This window comes from Anoplophora glabripennis, unplaced genomic scaffold (genome assembly GCF_000390285.2).
Source record: "Anoplophora glabripennis isolate ALB-LARVAE unplaced genomic scaffold, Agla_2.0 scaffold64, whole genome shotgun sequence".
In the NCBI taxonomy this organism is placed as follows: Eukaryota; Metazoa; Arthropoda; class Insecta; order Coleoptera; family Cerambycidae; genus Anoplophora; species Anoplophora glabripennis.
The window spans coordinates 1,098,396-1,125,949 of record NW_019416216.1 but is presented as its reverse complement, the minus strand read 5'-3'; the positions used below and the strand labels follow the sequence as shown (position 1 = coordinate 1,125,949).

At 34.8% G+C, this 27,554-nt stretch overlaps 1 protein-coding gene across 1 annotated transcript in view; it reads left to right on the top strand.

The window, feature by feature from the left end:
* Window positions 1-8,087: 8,087 nt before the first annotated feature.
* LOC108906696 (Kv channel-interacting protein 4-like) overlaps window positions 8,088-27,554 on the top strand; it is a 405,856-nt gene continuing 386,389 nt past the window's right edge. The window contains exons 1-3 of the mRNA XM_018710032.1: window positions 8,088-8,167; window positions 20,383-20,503; window positions 20,683-20,754. Coding sequence (XP_018565548.1) covers window positions 8,141-8,167; window positions 20,383-20,503; window positions 20,683-20,754 — 220 coding nt within the window. The 5' untranslated portion in view covers window positions 8,088-8,140. The remainder of the gene's footprint in view (window positions 8,168-20,382; window positions 20,504-20,682; window positions 20,755-27,554) is intronic.

Sequence of the window (27,554 nt, the reverse complement as noted above, 5' to 3'; positions counted from 1 at the left end):
ATATTGACTGGAAAGGCATTGACACAATGAGGAATAACCTAGAGTTAGTCAGTGTGTTAAATCCACAAGAAGGGGAAAGCTTTGAGAGTTTGTCAAGCGATGGAGATGATTTTTAGTAATGTGAAGCTACCAACGTCATTTCTAGATCATAAAAAACTGCCCGAAATACTTCAGTCTTGTTAAGCAATTCAATTCATGACTGGAACCTGAAGAAGTTTTTTAAGTAGTTATCAAGATATAGAACTGTATGAAAATTATGTTGGAAGAACTGATCTTATGCAATACCATATAAATATCGCCGATTCGGATCCAATTAATCAAGTTCTGCAAAGAGTTACCATGGAGAAGCAAGAACAAGTATCGAAAATGCTGTGTAACTTGCAACAAAAAGCAATCATCAAACCAAAGCCCATAGTTCTCCAATTGATTCAGTAAAGATTTTGCGTAGATTACAGAAAGTAAAATTGATGCCATAAAGCATTCATTAGTAAATAGTTTCTGTTGTAGCGATTAAAAATAAATGTGAATAATGACCATCACTGCAAGAAGTACTTTTTATTCTTTACAGCAAAAACAAACTTTAATAAAATAAATAAAATCATCGGACACACTGTTTGCTTATTATTGACACACATATTGGACACTTAAATTCGTTTCTTTTGCCATAAGACAATTTCTCTAAATTTATATTAAATAAACATTGCATTTTGTTAATTCAAGTTTGTTTATAGTTTATTGTGAAAGCACTAAAAACTCATCAGTTGTATATGTACAAAAGTTACACAATATAAACTTTGAATAAAATGGAAAACAAGGTTACATCAAAAACAGGAATAGCTTTATCTTGTGATTATTTCAAATGTAAGCAGTTTCATATACATAAACAGTTCTACCTAGCTTTGTATACAGGGTGTCTGGTAAGTATATGGCATGCTCTCGGAAATGTATAGGGGAGGTCAAAATAACCCTAGTTTGTCATAAAAAAAATCCTAAAGTGCCCCTTAAAGGAGTTACAGGGTTCCAAAGGGGTACCCAGCGATTTACCTCATGAAACCATACTATAGTAGATGTTTTGCACTGTCAGGGAAGTCAGGAACGGACTAGTAACCACACTCGTTGGGCCAAAATTTTGACAGGTGTCATTTTATAGTTCTGAAAACTGAATTTTTAAATACTTTGGCCATTCCTTTACCTTTAAAAAAGGTACCCTATATTTATTTCGATAAAATTACCCGTTTTCGAAGAAATTAAGTTTTTGTTTTGTTTACTTGTCAAGTTTATTAAAGTGCAAAACATCTGCTATAGTATGGTTTTATGAGGTAAATCGCTGGGTACCCCTTTGGAACCCTGTATCTCCTTTAAGGGGCACTTTAGGAATTTTTTTATGACAAACTAGGGTTATTTTGACATCCCCTATACATTTCCGAGGGTATGCCATATACTTACCAGATACCCTGTATATCAAGGATCAGCTTTAATTCAAAACTATTATCCTTAAAACAGCAACGCTAATTTTGTATGTGTGTGTTTTCATATACCGGATTTATTGACGATAAATTTATGTGAATTTTATACCGCATTACCAAATTATCCGACTGTAAAGTTGAAACCAAATCGCTTTATGGTATTTTTAAACGCTGCGCAAATGAGCTTGTAACAATAAAATTGCCCGGCTAGCGCTAGTCTTATTTTATTACAGCTTTAATGCTCGGCTAAAATCACAAGATTAATTCAATAATAATACTCGTGAAGTTACAAATACATATAACAATATAAAATGCTGTAAAAAATTTGGAGCGTAGCAAATTTCGTGAAATCCATGATACTTAATTTAGAGTAAAATGTTCCTTAATCCTTATTTTGTTTTAATGACTAACTCAATAAGGAACATGTAAGGCAACAGCGTTTATTCAAGTTTTAATTAAACAATTCTTATAACTTTAAAATGTGGGACAAAAAGCGAACTACCCGCCATTTATGCCCACAACTGTTTACCTATTTTTAAGTTCCAGAATTTCTCAATAAGTTTAAAAAAATTTATTACTATTAATTTTAAGCACCGTTTTGCAGTTTCAATTGGTTTGGTTATTAAAATGGTTATTGTTAACTCATTCTACCTACCATTAGAAAAGTCTAATCAAGTAAAAAACACTCCTCCTAACTTTAGGATTCAAGTAATATCCTTCCATACGTTTCCATTATATTAATTAACAAATATGTATCATTTATTCTTCAACAACTAGCTAGTGTCACCTGAAATAAGTCGAGGCTCCCCCGGACGCTAACTAGTTAGCATCTCAATTACCGGGTGTGTGAGTCATACTATTGTGTCAATTGAAGCACATGTAAGACCCCGTAGAACTTACAAGGCACACTTCGAAGGAACCACAGCCATTAAGACCGGAAACACTTGGCGCGCCCTGGGGTTTTCAAAATTAATAATATTACTCACAAATTCGCAATTCATTAAACACAATCAACCTTATTCGGGCGCGGGCCAGGCACCACTGTTACAAAGAACAATCTCTCTTAGTTTCGGTATCCTGGGCTACATTTTGATATATACTCATGAATTACATTATCTCAAGGGCAAATAAACACTTGGCTGGCGCATTCCGTATGGACAGCCGAGGTTTAATTCAAAGCAACCACGATAGTTTTCATTTCACAATAAAATATATATTGATTCCCATTATTACAATACTTGAAAAATAAACAAGTGTTACAGTCGCCTCCTTGTTCTGAATAAGGCTATTTTTCCAAAATAAAATTTCTCACATACATTGAACTTAAATTTAGTGATTCGTTCTAGCCCACAAATAAAGAAACGCACACATAATGTATACGTTTCTTTAGTACCAAGATAAATTAACTGTAAATATGTGAGCGAGTTCAAACAGGTCATTTGTAGTGCAAGGTGACGTAAGTAAATATACTTCCAAGACAAACCATAGATTTACAACAGCTGGTTTCAGAAATGCATGTAGGTACGATGTTAGTGTTTGCGGAAACCTTTTTCTGTATACATTTCTGGTCTACGTAATCTGGCACTTCATCAGTAAAAAGGTAAATTTATTTGATTAAATATAAGCAGTTCATATAAAAACATACCGCTAAAGGCTTCAGCTTTAAGACACAAATTGTTACAATTTATAGAAACGCTTTCTTTATTGCAAAAATAAAAGCGATTTTACTCAAAGTGGATACGTAACTTTCTTGTGTATACAGGGTGCCCCGATATTCCGGGTACATGGAGCTACCACAATTTCCTGAGACCAAAGTAAGCTAACTAAACATAATAGTATTTCCGATATCAATTGAAGAACCAACAGATTGACAGTATGTACCAGGTTCGGTCACTGACGCAACAACTCGGCATTGAAATATTTGAAAAACTTGTTCCCATATTTATTTAGTCATACCCATATACAGGTCTGGTGGAACTAAACGTGGAGGTGGTAGACATGTATACGATCAGTTGAAGAATGCGAGCGCGGGCAAAGGAAAACAAAGACAGTTACATTGGGCTACTGGGCAATAAATCACAGCAGTTGACAAGTGGTTGATAAATTGCCTAGCAGTGCAGTGCAGCAATGCGGAAATTGGTGTGATTCAGGTAATTTTAATTTATTATAGGCACCTTCTATCAATCAGAAATAAGAGGGATATTTTGTTCACTAATATTATCACGACATGGCATTTTGGAGACCTTTTGAGACGGAACAAAACGAAATTTACTATCAATATAATAAAATTGTTTGAGAACAATAATTAAAATATGTTGTTGGCAAAATGAACATATAATAGAAATTTTCTGCACATTATATAGAAATTATTATAATTTTTTACCTTTATCTTATACTGGGTGAATCACAACTCAACGGATGTGTTTAGAGGACACCAAAACAAGTTGATTTTTCATATGAATTTTTTTTCTCGTACCTACAGTTGCGGAGATATTGGCCTCAGAAAATGTCAAAAAAATCGATAAGGGGTGGTTTAGGGGTGGTCACCCTTAAAATTTTATGAATTTTCTCAACCCTAACTTAATTTACAATTAAGGTGTGCTAGTTTAATAGCAAATACAATTTTACACTTTTCTTGTCAATTTTTCGAGAAATCGTCCGTTTTTGAGATAATAGAACAAAAATATGTGGTTTTATAATTGCGGGTAGGCTATGCTACCACTGCTTTAAAGCCAACTTTTATAACCTAGGTTTAAACCCGAACTGAAGTTTAACTGTTAGATTTGACAGACAAACAATGGAGTGTTACGTCAAATCTGCAAATTAAACTGTTCTAGTTTAAACCTAGATTGCAAAAGTGGGTCTTAGCATCCAGGACTTAACTTAGACATGCGTGCAGTAAATAAAATTGGTGCCAAGGGAATAGGAATTTTTTGGAACTTTTAATAGTAGGCCGTGATTAAATAGGTCAGTATTCAGATTTGGATGATTTTTTGTAAACAAGAAATAAAATTTTGTCACTTTATTAAATTATTTATTCATTTCGTTCAACGCAAAATTTAACAAACAGAACTATTTCTATGAAACTATCGACTTGGAACCATCGATTTGGAAACTGTTGGTTTAAAAATTCCTGAACATTCATACTAAAATGCGGAGGCGCACCATCGTGCATAAACCACCATTCACGGCGTAATTTAAAATATTCTTATTAAAGTTATAATTATTATAGTATATATTTTGGTTACGGGTAAAACAAATAAAGAAACATTTACTTAACTTTAATTGAAGCTTGTTCAATTTACAGTATTCAAAGAAAGAGTTTAAATCTTCCTGGTAGGCAATACAATTATCGGAATTATTTATTTGGGAGTAAATTTTCAAATCGTCTGCGTAGAATAAAAATTTACAAAATTTGAAACAGTGACCGATATCGTTGATATAGATTAAAAATAGTAATGGTCCCAAATGCGATCTCTGAGGAACACCTGACATTGCAACGTAGTAGGGAGATGTGTGACCACCATTAGTTACCAATTGCTACCTGTTGAAAACATAAGTGCTAAGCCATCTCAGTAGGTTACCATGTACACCAATTTCAGACAATTTACATATAAGTATATTATGATAATTTTATCGAATGCTTTGCTAAAATCGGTGTACACGGCATCCACCTGAGTCTGGCTATCCATATCACTTGTAATATATTGTGAGTATATTACTAAATTAGATTCAATAGATCTATGTGGAAAAAATCCATGTTGGAATTAGGAAAAGAACCACGACCTTTCTGAGAAGAAACATACTGCCAAAATTTTTTAGTGTGTTTAGGTATCGTATCTTCTAAAGATTTTATAAGTCGGAGATGTCTTTCCTACAGGCCGAGTCCTGCAGACTTTGGAAATTCCAGAATTCTTTACTCAGGGAATGCCCTTTTATAAATTGTATCTAGACCATAAAACTTAGAACAGTTATTTATGAATTAAGCCGGTTACGTTATTCCCGAGTTTAATGATGGCAAGCTTGGGTTTGGAGGGACTTACGGGTCACTCAACGTAGCCGCGGTCAAAGGATAGATAGCATTTACCTTATAATTACTTTATAAGGGAATCCCTGGGAGATAACGAATTTGATTGGTTCATTAAGAGCATTGAAGAGGTAAGTACACTGCCTTGCTGTTGACCGTGGATTCGTTATCGGGCTTTTGGTCAATGTCATAAAACACATCGAGTACTTTATTTGTAACATTTTATTTTAAATGATATTACCTAACGCCCAAGTTAGCCCTACGACTTCGACATATAAAGGGTGTTAAAAAAAGAGTGTAAAATATTTAAGGAGGTAATAGTATGAACCAAAATAAGCAGAAAAGTCTCAATAAACATGGGTCCTCAAAGTAACGGTTGCGGAGATATGGAATGTTTTAGTTTTTTAGCTCCTTTTTTTATTTTTCAAAAACGTTGTGTATTTTCTTATAATAGTTGGTTGATGTTTAGTGAAATAAACAGTACGTATTTGACAGTTGTTCTCAGTGCACAAGTTTTCTTTCGTTATGGCTGGTTACTCTAACGCAGAATTAACAGACATGCATTTCATGTATGGTCGTGCTAATGGGAACGCCACCGAAGCGCGACGTCTTTATGTTGACGCTTATCCAAATCGCCAGATTCCTTCACAACGCATGTTTGGAAGAATTCACCAAAGATTGCGTGATACCGGTTCCTTGAGCAAACAGTGCCATTTATCCGGAAGACCAAGGTCGGTATCCACTCCTAGAGCAGAAGAAGAAATTCTAGCACTGGTAGAGCAGAATCCAGGTACGAGTGTGCGGAGAATATTAGCCGAGGTAGGAATTAGTGGTCCTCTTGTTTGGAGAATCCTACACGAGCAACTGCTTTATCCATACCATGTGCAACGAGTACAGGCCTTAAATCCAATAAATGATCATCAAGCACGTTTGTTTTTTCGCCGTTGGTTTCTACGTCATGATGCTGAAGACCCTCGTTTTCTTGCAAACATTCTTTTTACCGATGAGGCCGGGTTCACAAGAAATGGAATGTTTAATTTTCACAATACGCATATTTGGGCCGACGAAAATCCTCATGCTCTAATAGAATCTCGACATCAGGCACGTTTTTCATTAAACATTTGGATGGGTATTATAGGTGACAGGTTTCTAGGTCCTGTTGTTTTACCAAACCGATTAACAGGCGCTGCTTACCTCAACTTTCTGCAGAACACACTGTATGAGTTTTTGGAGAACATTCCTTTGAATCAGAGGCAACAAATGTGGTTCCAGCATGATGGTGTTCCAGCTCATTTTTCCATGGCCGTTAGAGATCATTTACACCAAACTTTTCCACATAGGTGGGTAGGAAGGGCCGGACCTGTTTTATGGCCTCCAAGATCGCCTGATCTGAACCCTCTAGATTTCTTTGTTTGGGGATATTTGAAGACATTAGTGTATGGTACTCCTGTAAATAGCCTGGAAGAACTGCAGCTACGGATTAATCAAAAGTGTCAAGAAATCCAAACCAAGGAGGGTGTTTTCGAAAGAGTTTGAATATCGTTGAGACGAAGATGTCGTGCCTGCTTGGAAATGGACGGAGGGCACTTTGAACTTCTTCTGGAACTTTGTTTTTTGTTTGTTAAAAGCTTCCTTTGTCGGGTTATCCCTAATAAAATGAAATGTTTGAAAAACGAATCTCCGCAACCGTTACTTTGCGGACCCATGTTTATTAAGATTTTTCTGCTTATTTTGGTTCATACTATTACCTCCTGAAATATTTTACACTATTTTTTAACACCCTGTATAATTAGAATAATTTTTACGTTAAGTTTCTTTGACGTTCGTACAAACGTGTAATCAAATGTTAAACTATTGTAACATAAAATGATATTAACAAATATCCTACTTTTGATCTTCGAACTCTGATTTAATTTTTTTTTATTTGTAATTTCGCAATAATACAATATATACAATTTCGACGGGTAGGATCCATTCCTGGAGTTTGGTGCAATTCTACCGACTCACCCTGTATAGTGAAGCTTTTGTGCGAGGTGCTACCAGCACTAACTCTTCTATTCTAAGGCTAATTAAACGAATCTTTGTTTTGTTGCGTAAATAGTGCATAATAATGTGAATGATTCTCGCGGACTAAATAATTGTAGGTACTGATTATTAGATACAAATTAGGCAGCACTTTTTCTCAAATAATTCGTAAATAAATGTACATTCAACAAAGAAATATTTCCTCATAGAATGTCAAGCATGCTAGAAGCCATGATTTGTTGATTCCTCTTCAAATTTTCAGTCGTGGCAAATCTCCCAACCAAAAAAGAGTAGGTACTAATGTACCAGCTGTCGAGCCGTTACATTCCGCTAGAGCTATTTTTAAAAGCTATAAAACAACTATTTATTAGTCCAACCATCTAAAGATCAGTGAGGTTAATACTGGGAAAGGGTGAAGTCAATAAAGAGGTTTTTTTGATGAGCCAAGTGACAATTTTATTCCTCGGTCGACAGCTTAAAATAACTTGGAACCGTTCCAATACCACCTGGAGATTTCAGATTTTGTTAGTATCTCCCAAGTGTCGGGTAGACCGTTTCGTATGTTGTGAAATTGTAAATTCCGGCGGGCCAATCAGGTGTGAATAAACAGATCATCGGCGAGATGAGTTGGGATGAAAATTTTTATGAGGTACGACTGTGTGACGAAAATTTGCTTCTCAGAATGGAATAAGTTGGTGTTCTAACCTGAATTTGATTTGTTTGCGCGGGCTAGCCGTTGACAAAAAGAAACATATGATGCGCCGTTAAGTTTTATAAACGGGTTTTGAGGTTATGTGAAGTTTGAATCGTGCAGCGTTTAATATTTATGTGGTGCATATTAGCATAAATAAAATAAGTTAAATGGTATTTCAATGATAAATAATATTAAAAAGTTTGCCTGTATAGAAATATTTAATAAAAAATTAAAGGTCCTGTTTACTACAAATTAAAGAATAGGAACGTTATTCTTTTTCACCTAATTGTGAGAAATATGACAATGACAAGTATGGTTATAATTACTGCACAGGCAAAATTATATCCCAGGTATATGTACAGGGTGATTCACAAATGATGACCAGAAATGAAACCCCTTATTCTTTGGTGAATTTTAAAGGGGGTCTTTCCTATAAAATTTTTGTCTAGGACGCTTCGTTAAAAAGATACAGGGTGTTAAACTTCAAAAAATATTTTTAATTTTTTTAAATAATTTAAAAACTAGTTAGTGAAATAGTTTGAAATTGGCCACATGTATATTTATGTAAACATTGTCCAAAATCTGAGGGCTTTTTCTAAAATTTACATACATCGGTGGCATATTTTTTAAATAAAATACTACGCCACTGCTTTGCGGTAACAATCATGATATTCGGATTCGCCTTTCAATTTTTTACAAATTACTACTCTTATGTTTTTCGAAAAAAGCCTGATTTTCGAGTAAAACTTAAAAATCCAACGGAAAACACTTCTACTTAAATAACATGACAAGCTCTAATCATTCGGTTATTTATTCGAATAAAGAAATTAATAACATTAGTCATCATTTTAATGATTTTATTTGAATAAATGTTCAAAGATACCTCCATTTCCACGAACACAGGACCGATATCTTTTAGTAACGTAAATGTAATTTGTTCGAAATTTATTGTTGCTTGAATCTGATAAAAAGCATTATTTATTCTATGTGCTCAGAATGTCTAAGTTCTTATCGCAGTCCACTATGTAATTAAAAAAAAACATTATATTCGAATATCGAAGTGTTCTCAATTCGTTTCTTAAGTTTTACTCGAAAATCAGGTTTTTTTCGAAAAACATAAAAGGGTAGTAATTTGTAGAAAATTGAAAGACGAATTCGAAAATATCATGGTTGATACCGTAAAGTAGTGGCGTACTATTTTATTCAGAAAAATATGCCCACCGATACGTTGCTGGAGCATGTAAATTTTAGGAAAAGCCCTCAGATTTTGGAGAATGTTTACATAAATACATGTGCCCAATTTCAAATAATTTCACTTACTAGTCTTTAATTTATTTAAAAAAATTCAAATTATTTCTTGAAGTTTAAAACCCTGTATCTTTTTAACGAAGCGTCCTAGATAAAAACTTTATAAGAAAGCCTCCCCTTATAATTCAAAAAAAGCATTTTAGTCCAGAGGTAATATGAACTATGTTTTGCATTACATATCCTGAACTTATCGCAATTAATTTATTAATTATAGTTATTTTATACAATTTGACCAAGGAGAGAAATATCAAATAGATACTATGTCTATTTCTGTCAGATTACCTTGGCAATCACTTGATATTTGATTAAAAGTACTGGGTGAAACTTTATTAATCGATTTTTATTTTGTATTTCTTTTGACTGTTAATTTTTTATGTATCTTTTTGTGTCAGTAAACCCTGACAAAACGGTCGTAGTACCCTTCACTAGGAGAAGAAATTTAACTGGACTCTCTGAACCTATAATAGGGGAGAGGGGCATTACATTTTCCAGGGAAGTAAAATATCTAGGAGTGATACTGGATAATAAGCTTACCTGGAATGCGCACTTGGAAAAAGTGGTGAGTAAGGCGAAGCAGACATTGTGTGTATGCCGCCGCCTTATTGGGAAAACCTGGGGACTGAAACCAAAGATGTCACACTGGTTGTATACGTCGATAGTAAGACCCAGGATTCTTTACGGCGCTGTGGTATGGTGGCAGAAAACACAACAGACCACAGCGAAGGAAAAACTGAATAGAATTCAGAGATTGGCCTGTTTAGGTATAACGGGGGCGATGGCATCGACCCCGACAGCTGCACTAGAAGTCATGCTAAATCTGCCACCGCTGCATATAGTGGTGGAGAGAGAAGCGCGGCTAGCAGCATATCGACTCAGGAATAATAATGACTGGAGGGGTGGTTCCCACTCCAGGATCAAAGATACATCTATGTCGGAACCAATTCTTGGGATGGTATCCGACAAGATGGTTCCAAAGTTTCACTTCCACAAGCCATTTGAGACTCGAATAGAGGATCAAAGCGAGTGGGAGGAAAGGTTTAATACCCTGGAAAGGTGGAGCCTAGTATGGTTTACAGATGGCTCCAAAATGACCAGAGGGACGGGTGCAGGAATATATGGACTCAGACCCAGATGGAGTGCAAGCTACAGTCTGGGGGAGTTCCCTACTGTATTCCAAGCAGAAATCTTCGCAATAATGGCGTGTCTGGCAGAGAATGTACGTAGAGGTTATAGACGTAAACTCATATATATATTCTCTGATAGTCAAGCTGCAATTAAAGCTTTAGCCGCACACAAGGTAAGTTCAAAACTGGTGTGGGACTGTTTACAAATGCTAACTGAACTGGCCACCAACAATACAGTCAGACTGTGTTGGGTGCCAGGGCACAAAGGCATTTGTGGAAATGAGAAAGCGGATGAACTTGCGAGGAAGGGATCCGAAACAGTGTTCATTGGCCCGGAGCCCTTCTGTGGCACATCTCCCAGTGTGGTCAGGCGGGCTATGGGCAAATGGACAGAGACAGAACATAGGAAATACTGGACTTCAAGGCCAGGACATAGCCATTCCAAGGAGCTTATGGAGTATCCTTCGAATGGAAGAGCGATTGAGTTACTGAGCTTGAATAGAATCCGGCTCAGGAGAGTGACAGGACTCATAACGGGACACTGTCACTTTAAGAAACATCTACATAGACTAAAGCTTGTAGACAGTCCGGTCTGCCGAGGATGTGAATCGGCGGATGAAACTTCTCTGCATATCCTGGGCGAGTGCCCGGGATTTGCACGTAGCAGAATGGCGCTCCTTGGGAGACCCTATTTGGAACCCAAGGAGCTGAGAGAAGTGTCAGCAAGGAAGCTTTTGGACTTTGTAAAAAGGACAAATCTACTTGCTGAATAGGACTAGTAGTGGGACGCACAATAGGCCTAATTAGGCCGCAGTGCTATGGGACTTTTAAAGAACCAACCACTAGATGATGAAGATGAAGAAGATGAAGATGTATCTTTTTGTATTTTTACTCCACGTAGCGCATAAATTTTGTTTTGAATTAAAGGTACATAAACAGTGTATCTACAGTTACGAAAATTGAATGTAAAACAACAATGGATACTTCTAGTTTTTGAGACATGCTGTTCTGACAGTTTTCTTAAATTTTACGTACAGTTAATAGTAACCCCAAATTTTAGTACCAAAATTTCATAACACATCTTGTAAAGAAGTTCATTTTTTTAACAACTTTTATTAAAAAAGTTTTTCAAAATTTCTTCTCCTTCAAAAGATATAGAGGAAAATACTGGTGGTGTCAAGTCTGTTACTCAATTTGTCAGTGTTGCCGTGGAAAACAAGGTTAGTGTTCATAAAATCCTATACTGTTATGATTATACATTTCTCTAATAAATGTAGTAAATTTGCACGCAAGTAATAAAAAAATTATGACAACAATTTACAAGTTATTTTAAGTCAATACTGCATACAAACACTGAAAGTATTTTGTTTTCTGATTAAGTATTTACAAAAATAGACCACGCTTCAAAGCCAGTCAACCTCTCTGGCCAAAGAGTAAAATATATAAACCTGGTCCAGAAACGGTTATTTTTAGAAGTCTTCTTCTTATATCTATCGAAATTCCGACGAAAATATGAGTATAAAATTAATTTAGACCGTGAAAATTCAAAATTGTACGTAGAATGGGTGTAGTGAAAATTATTTTTATTTACTCATTTCAACCAATAACAATACATTAGTTTTAGGCCAATGACTGTGTAATTTAGTAAGGAACAATACCGTTTTATCGCCTAAATGTGATAAAAATTACAAAATGCTATTAAATTTAGGGGTGTATTTTTGAGAAAGGGGTGACAAGATTTTTAATTTTTTCAACTAGACGAAATTGAAAAGAATACAGGAGTACTTTTTTATAAAAAACTAATTTTCCCAACTCTTTTAACATTACAAAAACTTTAATTCTAAATGTAAACATAAATAAGTCTGCAAACAATGCAGAAAATCCCTAATTTTTTACGTTTTATAACGTTTTCTGAGCTTAGCACTACAGCAATTGCTTAAGAGAAAATAAAATAAGGATTCTAACTGTAAAAATGAGCTATGAAAAAAGATTCTGCAATAGAAAATTGGCTGATATACTGTTCAAATTTAGCTATTTTTGTCGATTTTTTACCTTCGTCTTTTGCCGATAGTTAATTTTCAATGAAAAAAATATATATTTTTGTTGGGTGATAATTAACATGTTTTATTTAAATTTGTAAAATTTAGTAATGTTGCAAATAAAAAAGGTATATCTAATACATGATTTTTTCAGTTTTTTGTATATAAAAGTTAAGCCGATCTCTTCAAACAATTGTTGATATACCAATCAATTTCTTCATTCAGATGAAGCATAAAGAAGTTAAAAAAAGTGACAAACATTGTATTTTATGGCATTCTATGCACACAGTTATGTCAATATTACTTAATTAATCGAACTTTTGTACGTAAAGTTGCAGATTTTGATATTTTTTTTCTCGGAAATGATTTTGTTTAGGACCCATGTCATATAAGTTTTTTTTGTTTATTTTAGTGTATTCTATCGTCTGTTAAAATTAAGGCAGTGAAACTTCTAAGACCCTGTATATTTCGTAAAAATGCATACCAAGTTCTAATACGAAATATGATAAGAAGATGTAACGAAACAAGCTTTTCAATACAATACGTGCAAGTAAATGCAAAAGTTTTGCATTTTGTATTTTATGTTAGTTACGACATTTAAGGCATAACATAGGATTTTGTATTATAAGTTAGTTTAGAAAAGTTAAAAACTAGTACAATATATAATGTGTGAAGCTATTGACATTTTCAAACATGCATACTAAGAAATATCTGGTATATAACAAAATTTATTGTTTCTAGAAATAACCACCATTTTTATGCCGGACTGTGTCTGCGCGAGACAATAAAAGAAAAAAATATTTTTACAACTATGTTTTGCGATAATAAAAATTGTTGCCAGGGAAATAAACTTCAACAATATACATTAAACAAAGGGAATATATACAATTGTTCTAAAATATAAACGTAAGTGATAAATACTAATTGCTGGTACATTTCTCTTATTTCACCAAAATTAATCAGTGCCGTTTTTGAGACTTGCCAGCCACTTTTTCCAATTCATCACAGTTAACTGACGACTAAACATGTCAACAAGTGCTTTATAAGTTAATTTAAATTAATTGCTCCGTTTCCAAAAATCAAAAGTCACATATATCGTCTGCCAAATAACCATTGTGTGTGTGTTGTCAGGTATTAAAGAAAATAACAGCAAAGTAACATTATTTTACAAAAGGAGAACCTCAAGTATTGAAATATGCCGTTCGGTGTTTGATAATAGTTCAGTTTAGTATAATATAATCTGAAATAAGAAAATTAAAACAAATATTGTTTAGGAATAAATAGACGGCACCCCAAAAGAAACGCAGGATTTTATATGAGCGAAAATATTTTATTAATTAAAAAGTTGGCAAAGTTTTTACTTGTTTTTAAATAGTAGACATTGCCATTAAATATGAAAGAGAATTTCGGACAGATGTATGGCAGGCGGCACCATCCTGCTGGAACCACATATCCAAAATCCATGCCGTCCAAATGATGCCACAAAAAGTTCAATAGCATCTCTCGGTATTGTTCTTTATTGACAGTTACTGCATTTCCAGCCTCATTTTCAAAAAAGATCGGACCAATCACCCAGTAGCGTAAAATCCACACCACACTGTCACTTTTTGAGTATGCAGTGGTCATTCTTGAATGACCTGAGGATTGTCTCTGCCTCAATATTCCACAGTTTTGCTTATTCGCATATCCACTAAGATGGAAATGATGATTTTCTTAGCAAAATCATCGTCCACTTGTCGATTCTCCAACATCCAATCAACGAATGTCCGCGCATTAAATGATCACCTGATTTCACTTCCTGGGTCAGCTTAATCTTCCTGTTTGTTCAAATTTGACAAACTAATATTTTCCCAGTTGTTTCATTCGGGGCTATCCTTCTACCGAAAATTCCACGTAATTTGCGCATAGTCGCAGCTACACGCTCTCCGTACTTTTGACACACCCTTTAGTTGCAACAAAATAAAATTTAATTAGGTTTAATGAATTTTCATTTACACACAATTTCATTCTTATCTCACGCAAACACGCAAATATTGGACACCAAACACCACAGCCATATTCAATTATTGGTTTAACATTAGTCTTACAAAAATTATTGTGGATGGAAAAATACTTTGCAAAACACATGCAGCGCATTCATAGCTTTCTTGCAGCTGGAACTTATGTGGTTTTACCAGGATAGGTCATCAGACACAACAATTCCAAGATCATTCTGTGAACTAACCACAGGATCAACGATATTATTGACGAAATAAACAGGTTTAAGTTAGAACTACCCAAACCAAGTGTAATGCATTTGCTAGGTATCAAGCAATCACTACACCATTTTTAAATAAGGCTTGAAATACAGTCTGACTCATATTGAGAACATCTGTACTGTGTCAAACTAGTTAGACCGGATAAGTAGATTAAAAATAATAGTGAAATCCAATACAGATCCCCGAGGAACGCCATTATCGATGTTTAGTGTATCAGAATACGAATCACCAACTCTGACGCTAAACTTTCTTCCCGATAAAAAGTTTCCTACTCCATTCAAGCAATTTCTCTCTTCCAATAAATTAATTTTATTTTATTTAATTTATTGGAAGACTTAGAAATTCTAAGAGAAATTAAAAGGAACCTTAATAACTCTGTTAATACTAAAGTCAATTTAAATTGTAATTTTAAACCTTTATTCAAGTATCTTTGGGAATCTCATTAATTCACAGCTGATAGTTTGTTATTAGTATATTGGTAGTTTAACTTTAAAAATTTTTGTTTTGACTTAGTTGGTAATCCTAAGAATTGTAGAATGTCAATTTTGAATTTTATTTAACATTTAACCTCACTTTATTTCACTCCACGTGTTCGACATTGTTAGTCAATTTCTGTTTCTTTCTCTTGTTATTTACTAGTAATTGATGTTATATTTAATGTTGTATATTGTTATGTCGAACTTATTAAGAATTTCAACGTTTCCTAAATATTTTTTGGTATCTAAAATTTAACGTAAGTAAAAATTTGCTTTATATAATGTCATTTCTATGCTAGCATACTTATTTCATGAAGTCAAGAACTTTAAAGACCGGCGAGTTTGTGGAGTGAATACTCAATGATTAAGTCAAGAGGAGAACGTGGATATATCAAAATAGCCCAAGCTGAGAGCATTTTTGGAACGTAAGAATGACGGCTATACACCTAAAAAGTCAAACGTTTTTACAAGAGAACAAGTCAACGATTTTCTCGTTCAGGCATCCGATAACACATATTTGCTAATGAAGATAGTGACGGTCTTAGGCATTGCAAGAGGATGCTGTCCTGATGTTTTATACAAACTTACTTTGGACAACGTCAATTTCAAAAATTTCGATGACATTATTGTAGTTACAATTCCAGATTCTAAAAATGGTATGTCACGTACGCTAACAATTACTTCTCGTCTAGGTTCTGTTTCTCACCTAGAAATTCTCAAGAAATATATCAAGATTAGATTGGAAATTAAAACGAAATTTTCACGCCTTTTTATGCGCTATAAGCAGGTAGATGTTACAACCAGTCAGCAGGAATACTCTTTCCTAATAAGATTGCACAGTTTTTGAAACTAGAACATCCTGAAACATATACAACAGGCCATTCATTCCGAAGAACATCGGCAACGTTACTGGCTAATACAGAAGTTGATGTATTAGCAATCAAGAGACGTGGTGGGTGGAAATCAGCCACAATTGCAGAAAGTTATGTTACTGAGTTTATGTAACAAAAATGAAATAGCCAACAGGATTCTTTACAATGACACCTCAACTCCAGGTTCTAGTAGTCCGTCGCATCATGCTGTTTTAATGGATCAGTCAGATAGTATTGAGCTTCCGGTGACTGAAATGGAGCAGCCAAATCATTTTGAGAAAAATGTGTCAATTAGCAAACGCGAGGGAAATAATTATCCAGATTTTATAAATGTTACTAGATGTAATAACTGTATAATTACTATAAATATTCGTTCATAATAATAATTAATAAAATGTAATGTTCATCAAATATTTCTATTTATTTGTTCATAAAATATGCATTTATAACTCGAAATCGCTTTTTTCCGTAAGGAGGTGAGTCACCTCACTTACCTCCCGTTGTCCATAGCAACTTCCACTTCTACGGTAAAATCCATTTACCCCCTTAAAAACAATGCATTAATAGTCTATTTACTATAGTGGGAGCAGATAAACTTATTATCCTTTTTAAATATTGGTATAACAGATGCTACTTTCCAAGACATTGGGAAGTGAAGTTGTTTTAAATGAGTCTTCTATAATTATAGAAAGTGGCAAAGCCAAGAAAAATAACCATTACTTCAAAACTGGTTAGCAGGAAAGCCACTCGAGACGTAGTTGAAACGAAACTTCTTATCATGTTTTACAGAAAGTTATATACACAATTTTTTATTATGGTGACCTCATATGATAAAAAATGTACTACTCGTTCGAAAGAAAGCTTCTGGTATGCCATAGATACATGAAATTATTTATATACTTCTAACCACTACACATGTGGCATCACGCCAAATTACTATTGGACCTAAACATACACTGCTACAGCGGGTGGATAATATGAACACAATGGCTCAGTATTTGTAATTCATTTCACCAAAAATAGAGTAGCATGTTAGTGTACGAAACCGCTGATCGCGGCTGATGTGTTAAATTATATGAAATTAATTTTTAGGTTTTTATTAATAAGAATAATTATTATAGGTAAGTTATGTCTTCTAATTAAAATTTGGAACAACTAGACAAACAATAATTTTTTGTAATCCGAAGTAATCTTATTCTTTCATTCATAAAGTTATTGTTTTTCGCATAGTAAAATCTTTATTGATATAATTTCAATATAATGTAAAGACAGAAATTACTACAAACAAAACAAACAAAATTGAAGTATGTATAACAATAAAATTTGTATTTCATTACTCTTTAGAGTTTACTACTTGAAACGAATTGAATGGGTAGTATAAAACGTTTACACAATAATTTTATGATAACTAATACTAAGTTTTATAAAGCATGCTAAATATTTAATATTTTAATGAGATTCGTTGATAGTTTGATTGCCGTTGGTTTAAACAGATGCTTTATTTAAGTCGACAATAAACTCATATTAATTACTAACAAAAACAATTAATATTATGACAGTTATTAATGCGATGGGAAAAAACGGATATGTTTTGTTCAGTTTTGAACTCCCTTCTGTCAAGCAAATACTTTACTAGATTATTGTTTTAAAATCGTAGAAATAAATTGAAAAACTACATTTACTGTGAATAGATGACAGATAGGGTAAAACCTTATTTCCTAAATCTTTGTTATAATTTAAGGAGATTGTTCCTCGATTACCTTAAGCCAAAAATCATTAGCAAGGTATACGAGGGCATGCTGAAAAGTAATGCCTTCGAATTTTTTATTCTGTTCAATATCGGTTGAGGTATTACATGCTATGCATATTACTCGGTCGACTTTCGCGCTTCGTTGTCGCAAGTTCCAACCCTTTATCGCTAGAGGGCTCTAAATTGTAGCGTGTAACATGGCGGTGTGCAACGTAACTATGCCGGTGAGTGAGAAGCAAGCGTGCTGTAATGGAGTTTTGTAACCGCAAAAAACGCGCCTCCAATTGAAATCCATAGAAGAATAAAAGCTGTATACGGTGTTGATTGTATCGACAACAGAGACTGAACATCTGTCAAGAATTTCTTTTGGGTTTTGAGCATGAGAGTGATGGATTCCTTAACAACTTTATAACAGGTGATGAAAGATGTGATTTTGACTCCGAAAACAAGAGAGTATCAAGGAAGTTCCGCCATAAAGGATAATCGACGCCAAAAAAGTTCAAAACCATGCCATCAGCAGGCAAAGTCATGCCCGCAGTGTTCTGAGATGTTCAAGGTGTGGTGCATTTGAAATTCATGCCTAAAGGCAACTTTGCAAGGTATTGCGAGACCCTCAGATAATTGAAAGCACGAATTCGAAGAACATGACAATCCCAGACCCCACAAGAGCCCTGCGACATCTGCAACAATCCAACGCCTTGGGTTCACTGTCATCAATCATCCTCCATATAATCCCGACTTGGCCTTATCCGATTTTCATCTGTTTCCAAAACTTAAAGAACACCTTCCAGGAGTTCACTTTGATAGTGCTGAAGTGGTGCAATCATTCTACATTGACGGTATCAACAAACTGGTCTCTCGTTGGGAGAAATGTGTTCATCGCCAGACTGACTATGTTGGGAAAGAAATATGTAAACATGAAGAATAAAGATGTAGAATGTTAATAAAGTTTGTTTTATTTAAAAAGCTTTAAAAGTTTAGGCATCCCATTATGTTGCCTTTCTATCCCCCCTTCATCTGAAGGAAAATATTTTCGAAAACTTGTTTCATCGTTACACAGAAGATTGGGTTTCTTCAAAAGGAAAATTTTTATTTTTTGATTCTCTAGCTCAACATAGTTCCGTCTTTTGGTAAATCCAGGGTGCGAATAAGATCATTTAACTCACACTGATTGGGGACACGTTTGGGGATGTTTCTTTCCATCCCACGTTATTTATTCATCTTCACTGCCCTGAAACTGAACTTTATGGGTTCTCAATGGATTATTTCCGCTAGAACTTAGGTGACTATAGCGAACACCGTTTCTTTATGCGTTATGTGGACATTTTCTCGAAAATCATGGTTGGCGGTACCAACTGACCTCAGATTGGTATTCAGCTAGTTGGAGAATATAGAGGTAGGGTTTTGGAATCCAGTATATGGACCAGCTCTCCCACGACGCGACGTTACAATTCTTAAGCATAATCACAAATAACCCAAGTTTTGAGGATTTGCGGAGCACTTTCTTCAAAATGATGGGTGCTGCTGGCTTCCAACAAGATGATGGCAAGCCTTGTAACTCACTATAGGTCGTAACTATCTTGGAGATCACCTTTTCTTAGCAGCTCGTTATATGCATATAGAAGGGGCATAACTATATGGCCAGAAGATCTACAGACTTAACCACCAACGCCTTTTTCGTGCGGGTTATAAGAAAACGACAATTTATGGATATGAATATAAATTCCCACAAAATATTACCCCTAAAACCTCATTGTGGAGAAAACTACCACTTTCTCCAAGGAGTCTTTCGACATTTGCACAGATTTGATGGTGGGGCACTCAGTGATTGGGATATCTTTCTGAGTTAAGTATGACACTTTGGTGACCATCGCATTGACAAGACTCATAAACAAAGAGCATATACATGTGCCATGTGTATCTATCCAAGTGGAAAAAAGAAGTAAAATGTGATTTATCATTTTTTAGAAAATATTTTTAATTTTGTTTGAATAAATATAATAACAATTACAACACAGTAAAAATGCGAGATATAATATTAAAATATATACAGGGTGTCCGCAAATTTCACCGACAACGTTTAACTGTATATTCACGACGATAAATAAATACGATCTACGAAAAAAAAGTTTTGGTTTTTGAGTTACAAGTTTTAAGAAATAATACGCCATAATAATCCAAATTAATGTCATAAATTTTAGCGCGATCGGTAAAAGGGTTATGAAGTTATTAATTAAATTAGTTTTATTTTCGACGACGAATATGCAGTCAAACGTTGTCTGTGAAATTTGCGGACACCCTGTATAGTCAAAGAGAAGTTTATGTTAAGGTTTTTTATTTCAGGGCCACAAGAATGAAGTTTCGGAAGAGCAAATAGAAATGAGCAATATGGAAAACTCAGAACCAGAACTGATTGAAAAGGAAAAGAAAAGTACCAACGGGTGCTTGGGATTCCTGAAAAAAAGTAAGTTGAATAAAAAAAATACCTACTGCATATTTCATTAAAACATTAATTCTAGAATTATCAGATTTATATATTCCTAAATATTGTGTTAGTAAATAGCATTTATGACTAAAATATTTTTAATTATGGAGTAAGCAATCCTTTATATTATACTTTAACAGTGAACAATTTCCTTCTAGCTTGGGCAAAGTTTACCGAAACCAAAGAAATAAATCCGGATGATTTGGACAGCCTCGACATGTATTACCTAAGTAAGTACGATTTGCATTAATTTATTGAAGAATGTGAAGTAAACAAAAATTTGAAAGTGGTGAAATTTTGAGGCAGCGTTATTTCATATGCTTATATAAAAAAGCACTTTTGTAATGGTGCCATCTGCATCACGTAGGACAAACTATTGACATTTAACGGAAATTTAAATAGTTCTTTGTAATTTAAAACAGCGTTCTAAAAAATATAGATCCATTAACTTTTATACATTATAGATGTCTGCATCAAACTTCCTCATAATAAGTGTTGCCGTCGCTAGATGTCAGGCATGCACTTAAAAGCAGGCATTGTTTATTATGATTAAAGCAAAACATTTGTTTAACACCTTGAAAACTGTACTATGTTTCCTTAACTATATTTTTAGAATTTCATTAAAAAAGTAGTTGACTGTGAAACAGGTAACAATCCGCGGTAATATATATTGGTAAGTTTCTTATACAACAGATGGCGTCGTTAAGAACTTGGATTCCTTTAATTTCTATAAGTTGTGCTTTAATTCGTCATATTAGCAAATGAATTCTTTAAATAACACTTTTAAGTTTTGTATTTCCATTTTAATCACAGTTTCAGCTATCAATATATTAAAAATTGACTTAATAATACTATACATAGACACTCGCGGTAAAGGAGCGGTATGAAATTAAAACAGCCAATTTACTGGCAATAATTCAATAATAATCTGATAGAACAATATAACGCTACCGAGATATTACTAATTTATTGGATTTAAAAGCTGGGTAAGGTGATTATCCTTAAATTTACGAGGGGCAACCCAAAGTTTATTATACTTTATTTATCTGTTCTAGATAAAACAACATTTAGGCCATGGCTTATTTTACAGATTCAGTTCAGAATAATTTATAGACTACATTTGAATTAATGTAATAGGTAGAATATAACTCTACTATAGTTAGTTATGAGCTGCTGCAGAGAGTGAATAATATTTCGAATTGTCGCAAATGCAAACGTTATCAAACTAATTCTCAACAAATTATTACAACTGAAATCAGTTAGTAAAGCTCTTATACTACCAAAAAACTGCTAGCTTCTAACATTTTTGATCTTGCTAGCCACCGACTATTTTATTATGTGGAAACTAATTTAATAAGGTTAATTTCTCCTCTTCCTTTTTGAGGCACGTACAAACTCTATTTATTAGGAAAACCTTATGTTTCAAGAGACGTCTTATTTCTGTCGAAGTTGTTGTTTGTTCAATATTTATCATTTCTTCAGCATAAATGATGATTTAGAAAAAGATCCACTTAACTGAAGTATGTGGATCGTGGAGCCCACTGAACATAAGCATTTTGACCTTATCCAATCCAAGGATTTGGAAATAGTTTATTATTTAAGAATTTACGTCTTATTGCCTACAAAATGTAGATTCAACCAGGCGATTGGTAGAAATATGCGTCAGTACATTATTCCCAAACTGTTGATTTGGACAAGGCCAAAATGCAATTGTTCAAGGCCACCTTGATCTCCAGAACGTAACACAATCTTTAGCATCGCGGACCATGGAAGAAAATGACACATCTATTGTGTATCAGCAAATCCAAATTAAACACATGTGTAAAACTCTGATGAAATATGTAAAACTTTAACATTTCTTACACAATCGAGGTGCCAAAGCTGACTCATCAACTGGAACAGGCTAAAGCATTTTTGGACTATATACATACACAAACTTTGGTATTATTGGCGCCGTTAATTTTGTAGACCACCTCAATTTTCTTGGCCTATTTGCACGTCTAGAAGCGGTGGCAATATAACTTTAACGCCGCATACATTTTATGGTTTAGATTTTATGTGCCATGCTATAGTTCGAGATCCAATCCAATAAAACGCGCTGAAATAAATTCAGTGGAATCCCACGATAAAATTCCGCTGGATTGATTAGTTGCATCGGTATTTACATTGTACATAAACATGAATAATTAGTCACAGACTGTTTCTTTTAAGTTGCTAATTACGTCTTTTGATTCCCCTATTGCAATACTCCGGTTAAATTAGTCATAAAAATAGTGGTAAAATAACGAAAATTCCGACAGAGCTAAATTTTGGTGGAGACCTTGGGTACACTATTAGAAATAAAGTGTGAAAAGTCCCCATCAATCCCATGTGTGCTAAAAAAGTTATTCGGGGTCAAAGGTCAAAATATGAGTTTTTTTTTTCGAAAACTGTAAGTTTTATCAAAAAAGTAGTCCCGACAAAAATTATATATCTTAAAATTATCTACAAAATTGGTTATTATACTTTTTTTCGTTATTTGAAATGTCTATTTTGACCGGACTAGTAAATAATATTACTCATTTGTAGAATAAATCTGGTACATAGGACTTAATAAATATATTTTATGGCTTGTAGGGAAGATATTCATCCAAAAATAAGACAAAAAAGATTCTATCATTATAAGGACCCATATTGATTTTCTGCGCTTAAAATATTTGAATATAATATTTGAATATCAAAGAGATGTACTCAGCTTCAACAGGAATGTGCTATGGGTAGATTCTGAAATAATTTTATATAAAAATACAAACACCACTGAATTTTATTCTTTTTGAAAACGCGGATGTACCAGGTGAGATATTTTAGTGATGCATCTTTCGGGGTCTCGGTAGCTAGAAGAGATAGAACAGATTGGTATTTTGAAAATATGGAATTATTTTTTTTATTTTTACGAATTTTTCAAATCGGTAAAAACACATATTATCTGAGCAACTTTATGAAAAGAAAGTACGAGTACAAAAGAATCATTATATGTATCAAAAAAACGTGCCGTCTTCCAATAACTCCGGCAAGCGATTTTGCGAAAAATCTAGATATCTCGACATTTAAGATTCTTAGTGGTCGCTCTGGACCACGTCGTTCAGAATATCTTGCACGGTACACTTGACAAGCTCTGTGGACATTTTCGATTACTTCGCCATAAATTATGAGCATATCATAATATTCGCGATTGCTAAATAAATGCCCCATTTTCAAAAGCAAACTTGGAAATAAGGCTATTAAATGTACTCTCGAAAAACAGCACAGCAATCAATACAACAATGTATTACAATCTGACTTTCGGATACAGTCCGGCTTCATAAGAAACCTACAAACTCGTAAAAAGTGTTACAGAATTTTTTGTAAGTACTCGCTGCGATAAAATACATGTATTCAGCAGTTCCAAAACAGTTTTAAATACATTTTTAATTAGCTTTTTTCTCTATGACCTTAATTTTCCGATACAAGTTTGTGAAGTCAGTTACCTCGTGACTTTTCGGAAAATTACTTTTGAGATATTTTCAGTTAAAGCTGGCTATGTACGTTATTCAGCATAACTTAACACCTAGTACCTCAACATTGTAGAAAATTTCCTTTCATAAGCTTGAATGTATGAAATTTCTGTTTCAATTTAAATATCTAGAAGGCAATGATTGGAGAACCTTTAGAATGACATGCCTCACAATTTCATTCAAGTGAGTGATATCAAAAGCCTTATATTTGTAACAGACTAACAACTTTTGCGTCAAAGATTAAATGCTGCTTCAGTATTTATTTTTTATCTAATGCAATAGTTTGATAGAACATTTTTCCTTTTAGATAATAATACAGGTCAACATTTAGTTTGAAAAAAAAACACCGGATTCTACCTCGGTACCCAGAAGTTTTTGGGGTCGCTGATTCCGATGACGAGGTCAATTAAGCTCTATCACGTCAGGTTCAAGACCATTTGAACGTCAAACTAAGTAAAGGTGGTTGAAAAAATCTGAAAAAGATCATACATAGTTTTTTTTGGTTACACCTGTTTATTTGCTTGTTAGTCTGTATTTATCGTCTGCCTGTATTTTCTCTCCGTCCATCTAGAGTCCGGTGTTTTTTTTTCAAACTAAATGTTGAGCTGTGCAATTAATGGTTATACACCACACCTAGATTTGATCAGAATATGGAACATTTTCTAGCTTTAACATAGATTATCTTAAATTTTTAGGGTTACGTAAAAATACAGAAGCAAATAGGAGATGGAAATAATGTTAACAGTTATGTATTTGGAAATATTTATATTTCCGTTTCGACAATCGCGTTCCACCTACGACTGCTATTAATCCTTTTTTCTGTATTTTTACACGGACATGGATTCGGGAGGCATATTATAGCAATATCCATTGGAGCATGTTTGGTAGATGTGATGAAAACACGGATTCGGTTTACAGCATCGATTTAATCCCTTATAAATTTGACCCCGGCCTAACAGAATCAGGCTTAATGAACAGTATGGAGAGCCGAACAAGTTAAAATAATGCGGCTTAATTATAAACAGACTAATGCTTCCAAACGGTCCGGCCTGTCCACGTATCGCGCTAATTACTTTGTTGATATACAAAGTTCGTTCAACAATAAGTTTTAATGAAAATCCGTACTGTGATATGCGACGAAACATTCATGTGGTTGTTATTTGTTTTATTTACGTAATTATTCACTACCTGGACCAAACTGTGACAACAACAAGAAATCGTCTTATACAGGGCGAATTTTTCTTCTGCAGCTCCGTTGTCACTCATCAGTGAAAACATGTTATTAGCTAGATTTAAAAATATTCGTCTTTTTTAATTATTTACTGAATTTTATGTAGTAATTCTATGAAGTTGCTTTATATCAAATCAAATACCATATACCTACATTGTTCACTTTTATCAGCCAACTCGATTTAGTAGGTTTGGAAATGTGTAGATAAATATTTTTAAAGACTTGAGAAAAGACAATATGTTTACCAAAAATATGTAACCGTTTTGAATTATTAAAGCTGAATAATTTCCGGATTTACTGCCACGTCGTCGGTTTCGACAGACATACCACTCCCTTCTTCAGAAGAAACTCTGAAACTGGAGATTAGTCCTTTTGTTGGTATATATGTTTGCTGTATGCACAGCATTCCAGTGCATAGCTTGTAGTTGTTGGTCTGTGTCGTTTTGGTTCTTGATTTTTTCTGATAAGTCGTCTCTACGCTTTAGGTAGTTCTAACCCTTCGTTCGGATGAAATTATTTGAATTTTTCTGGATTTTTATCGCTTCCCTGTAGATTCTTGGCCAAAATCTTCTTTCTCTCTCAATCTCGCTAAAATTCTGATAGGGAGATAGGTCTATTGTGAGTCCCGAATCTGCCACGTGTTCCGCAGGTACTAATTTTTCCATATTGTTTATCCCCAAGTACATTTGTGCTCCTTTAAACTCGTATTGACGTATCTCTCTGTCCACTGTAGACTTTTCCACTTCCACATATTCACAGGATACTGCAGACACTCGGGCTTTGGAGTAGACCGTTCCTGGAGGTATCGTCTAAGTAAGACCGTAATGTAGTTCTTCGCATAAGTGTTCTGGTTCACAGATGACCTGTGGTGGATACACCAATGTGTTTTCAATACCTTGTTCCTAGGCTGGGTGGTGACGTGACGGCCGTCTAGGAACAACATCATTTTATCCATGGTGAAGTTTATTTCCGAATGTGGGATACATATTAACGTTGTCCTGAAATCTTTCTTCTGTTATATCCAGGGGCCCAGATAATAAATATGAGTATATCATTCACATATATAAACCAATACTTTGGCTTTGGAGCTGCAGACACGTCGAAGGCTTCCATATTTGCCAAAGCTGGTGACAAGGGTAAACCTATAGCTGCTTCTTCAGTTCGTTCGTAGAACTGATACTTAATGAAGAACGTCCATCTGGTGGACAACTTTGTCAAGTCCACTAGTACTAGTGAAATGAGGCGGCATCTGCTTGGTAATTAGGCCACAACTGGGCCCTTTTTGCCTGCCCCGCCTTCCCATCACCTATCCACTCTCTGCCTCTAACTCTCCTCGAACCTACCCAATGCCCTGATGAACGCCAGGATTTTGGTCCATGGAAGGTCTCTCACCTCAACCCCTTGCAGTTCTTCAGCACCAAAGACTTTATGTCTTATTCTCCCAAAGGCTGCACAATATCCCAAAAGGTGGAGAGGGGTGTCCCCCCTTCTCCACATTTCAGGCATAGAGGGTCCTCCTTAATTCCTATCAAACTTAAATGCCTCATAAGTCTACAGTGACCTGTCACAACCCCCACCACTTGGTTTAGGGCTTTTCGACTGAGGCTCAGCAGCCATCTCGTTCTGGGTTTGTTAAGTCCATGTATAAAACTATGGGCCTGCCTACATCCTCTATTTCTCCTCCACATCTGACCTAAAGTTTGATAGGCCCATTTATTGAAGGCCCCATTGATGCTGCCTCGTGTGATTCCTAAGATTGGTTCAGGTCCCCTAGATTCGAGACGAGCTAATTGATCAGCCCTCTCGTTACCAGGGATACCCATATGGCCTGGGACCCAAACCAGCTCTACCTCTCTTTGTGTGGCCAATGACTCTAGAGCGTCTCCACATTCCTGGACAAGGGCAGAACTAGTCCTTGGGGAGCTAACCGTTCTGACCGCGGCCTGACTTCTCCTCTACACAATTCCTACCATCTCCATTCCATGCCATCTACTTGCTACCATCAAAGAAGCAAAAACCTCGGCCTGAAAGACTGTGGCATACATATCCGGTGAAAAGTTTTCCTGGATACCTCTGCCTTCCAAATAAATTCTGAAAACTCGTCTTCTACCCGAGATTCATCAGTATAGCATACTAGGGATCCCGGGGGAAACATATCACCACGGCTCTCTTGAGGGGAAGTGATGACATACTTCCTTCAAGTATACTAAATTCTTATTCTTGTCTTGGGCATTGAATTTTCGATGAAGTGTTTCCTGAACCTCTT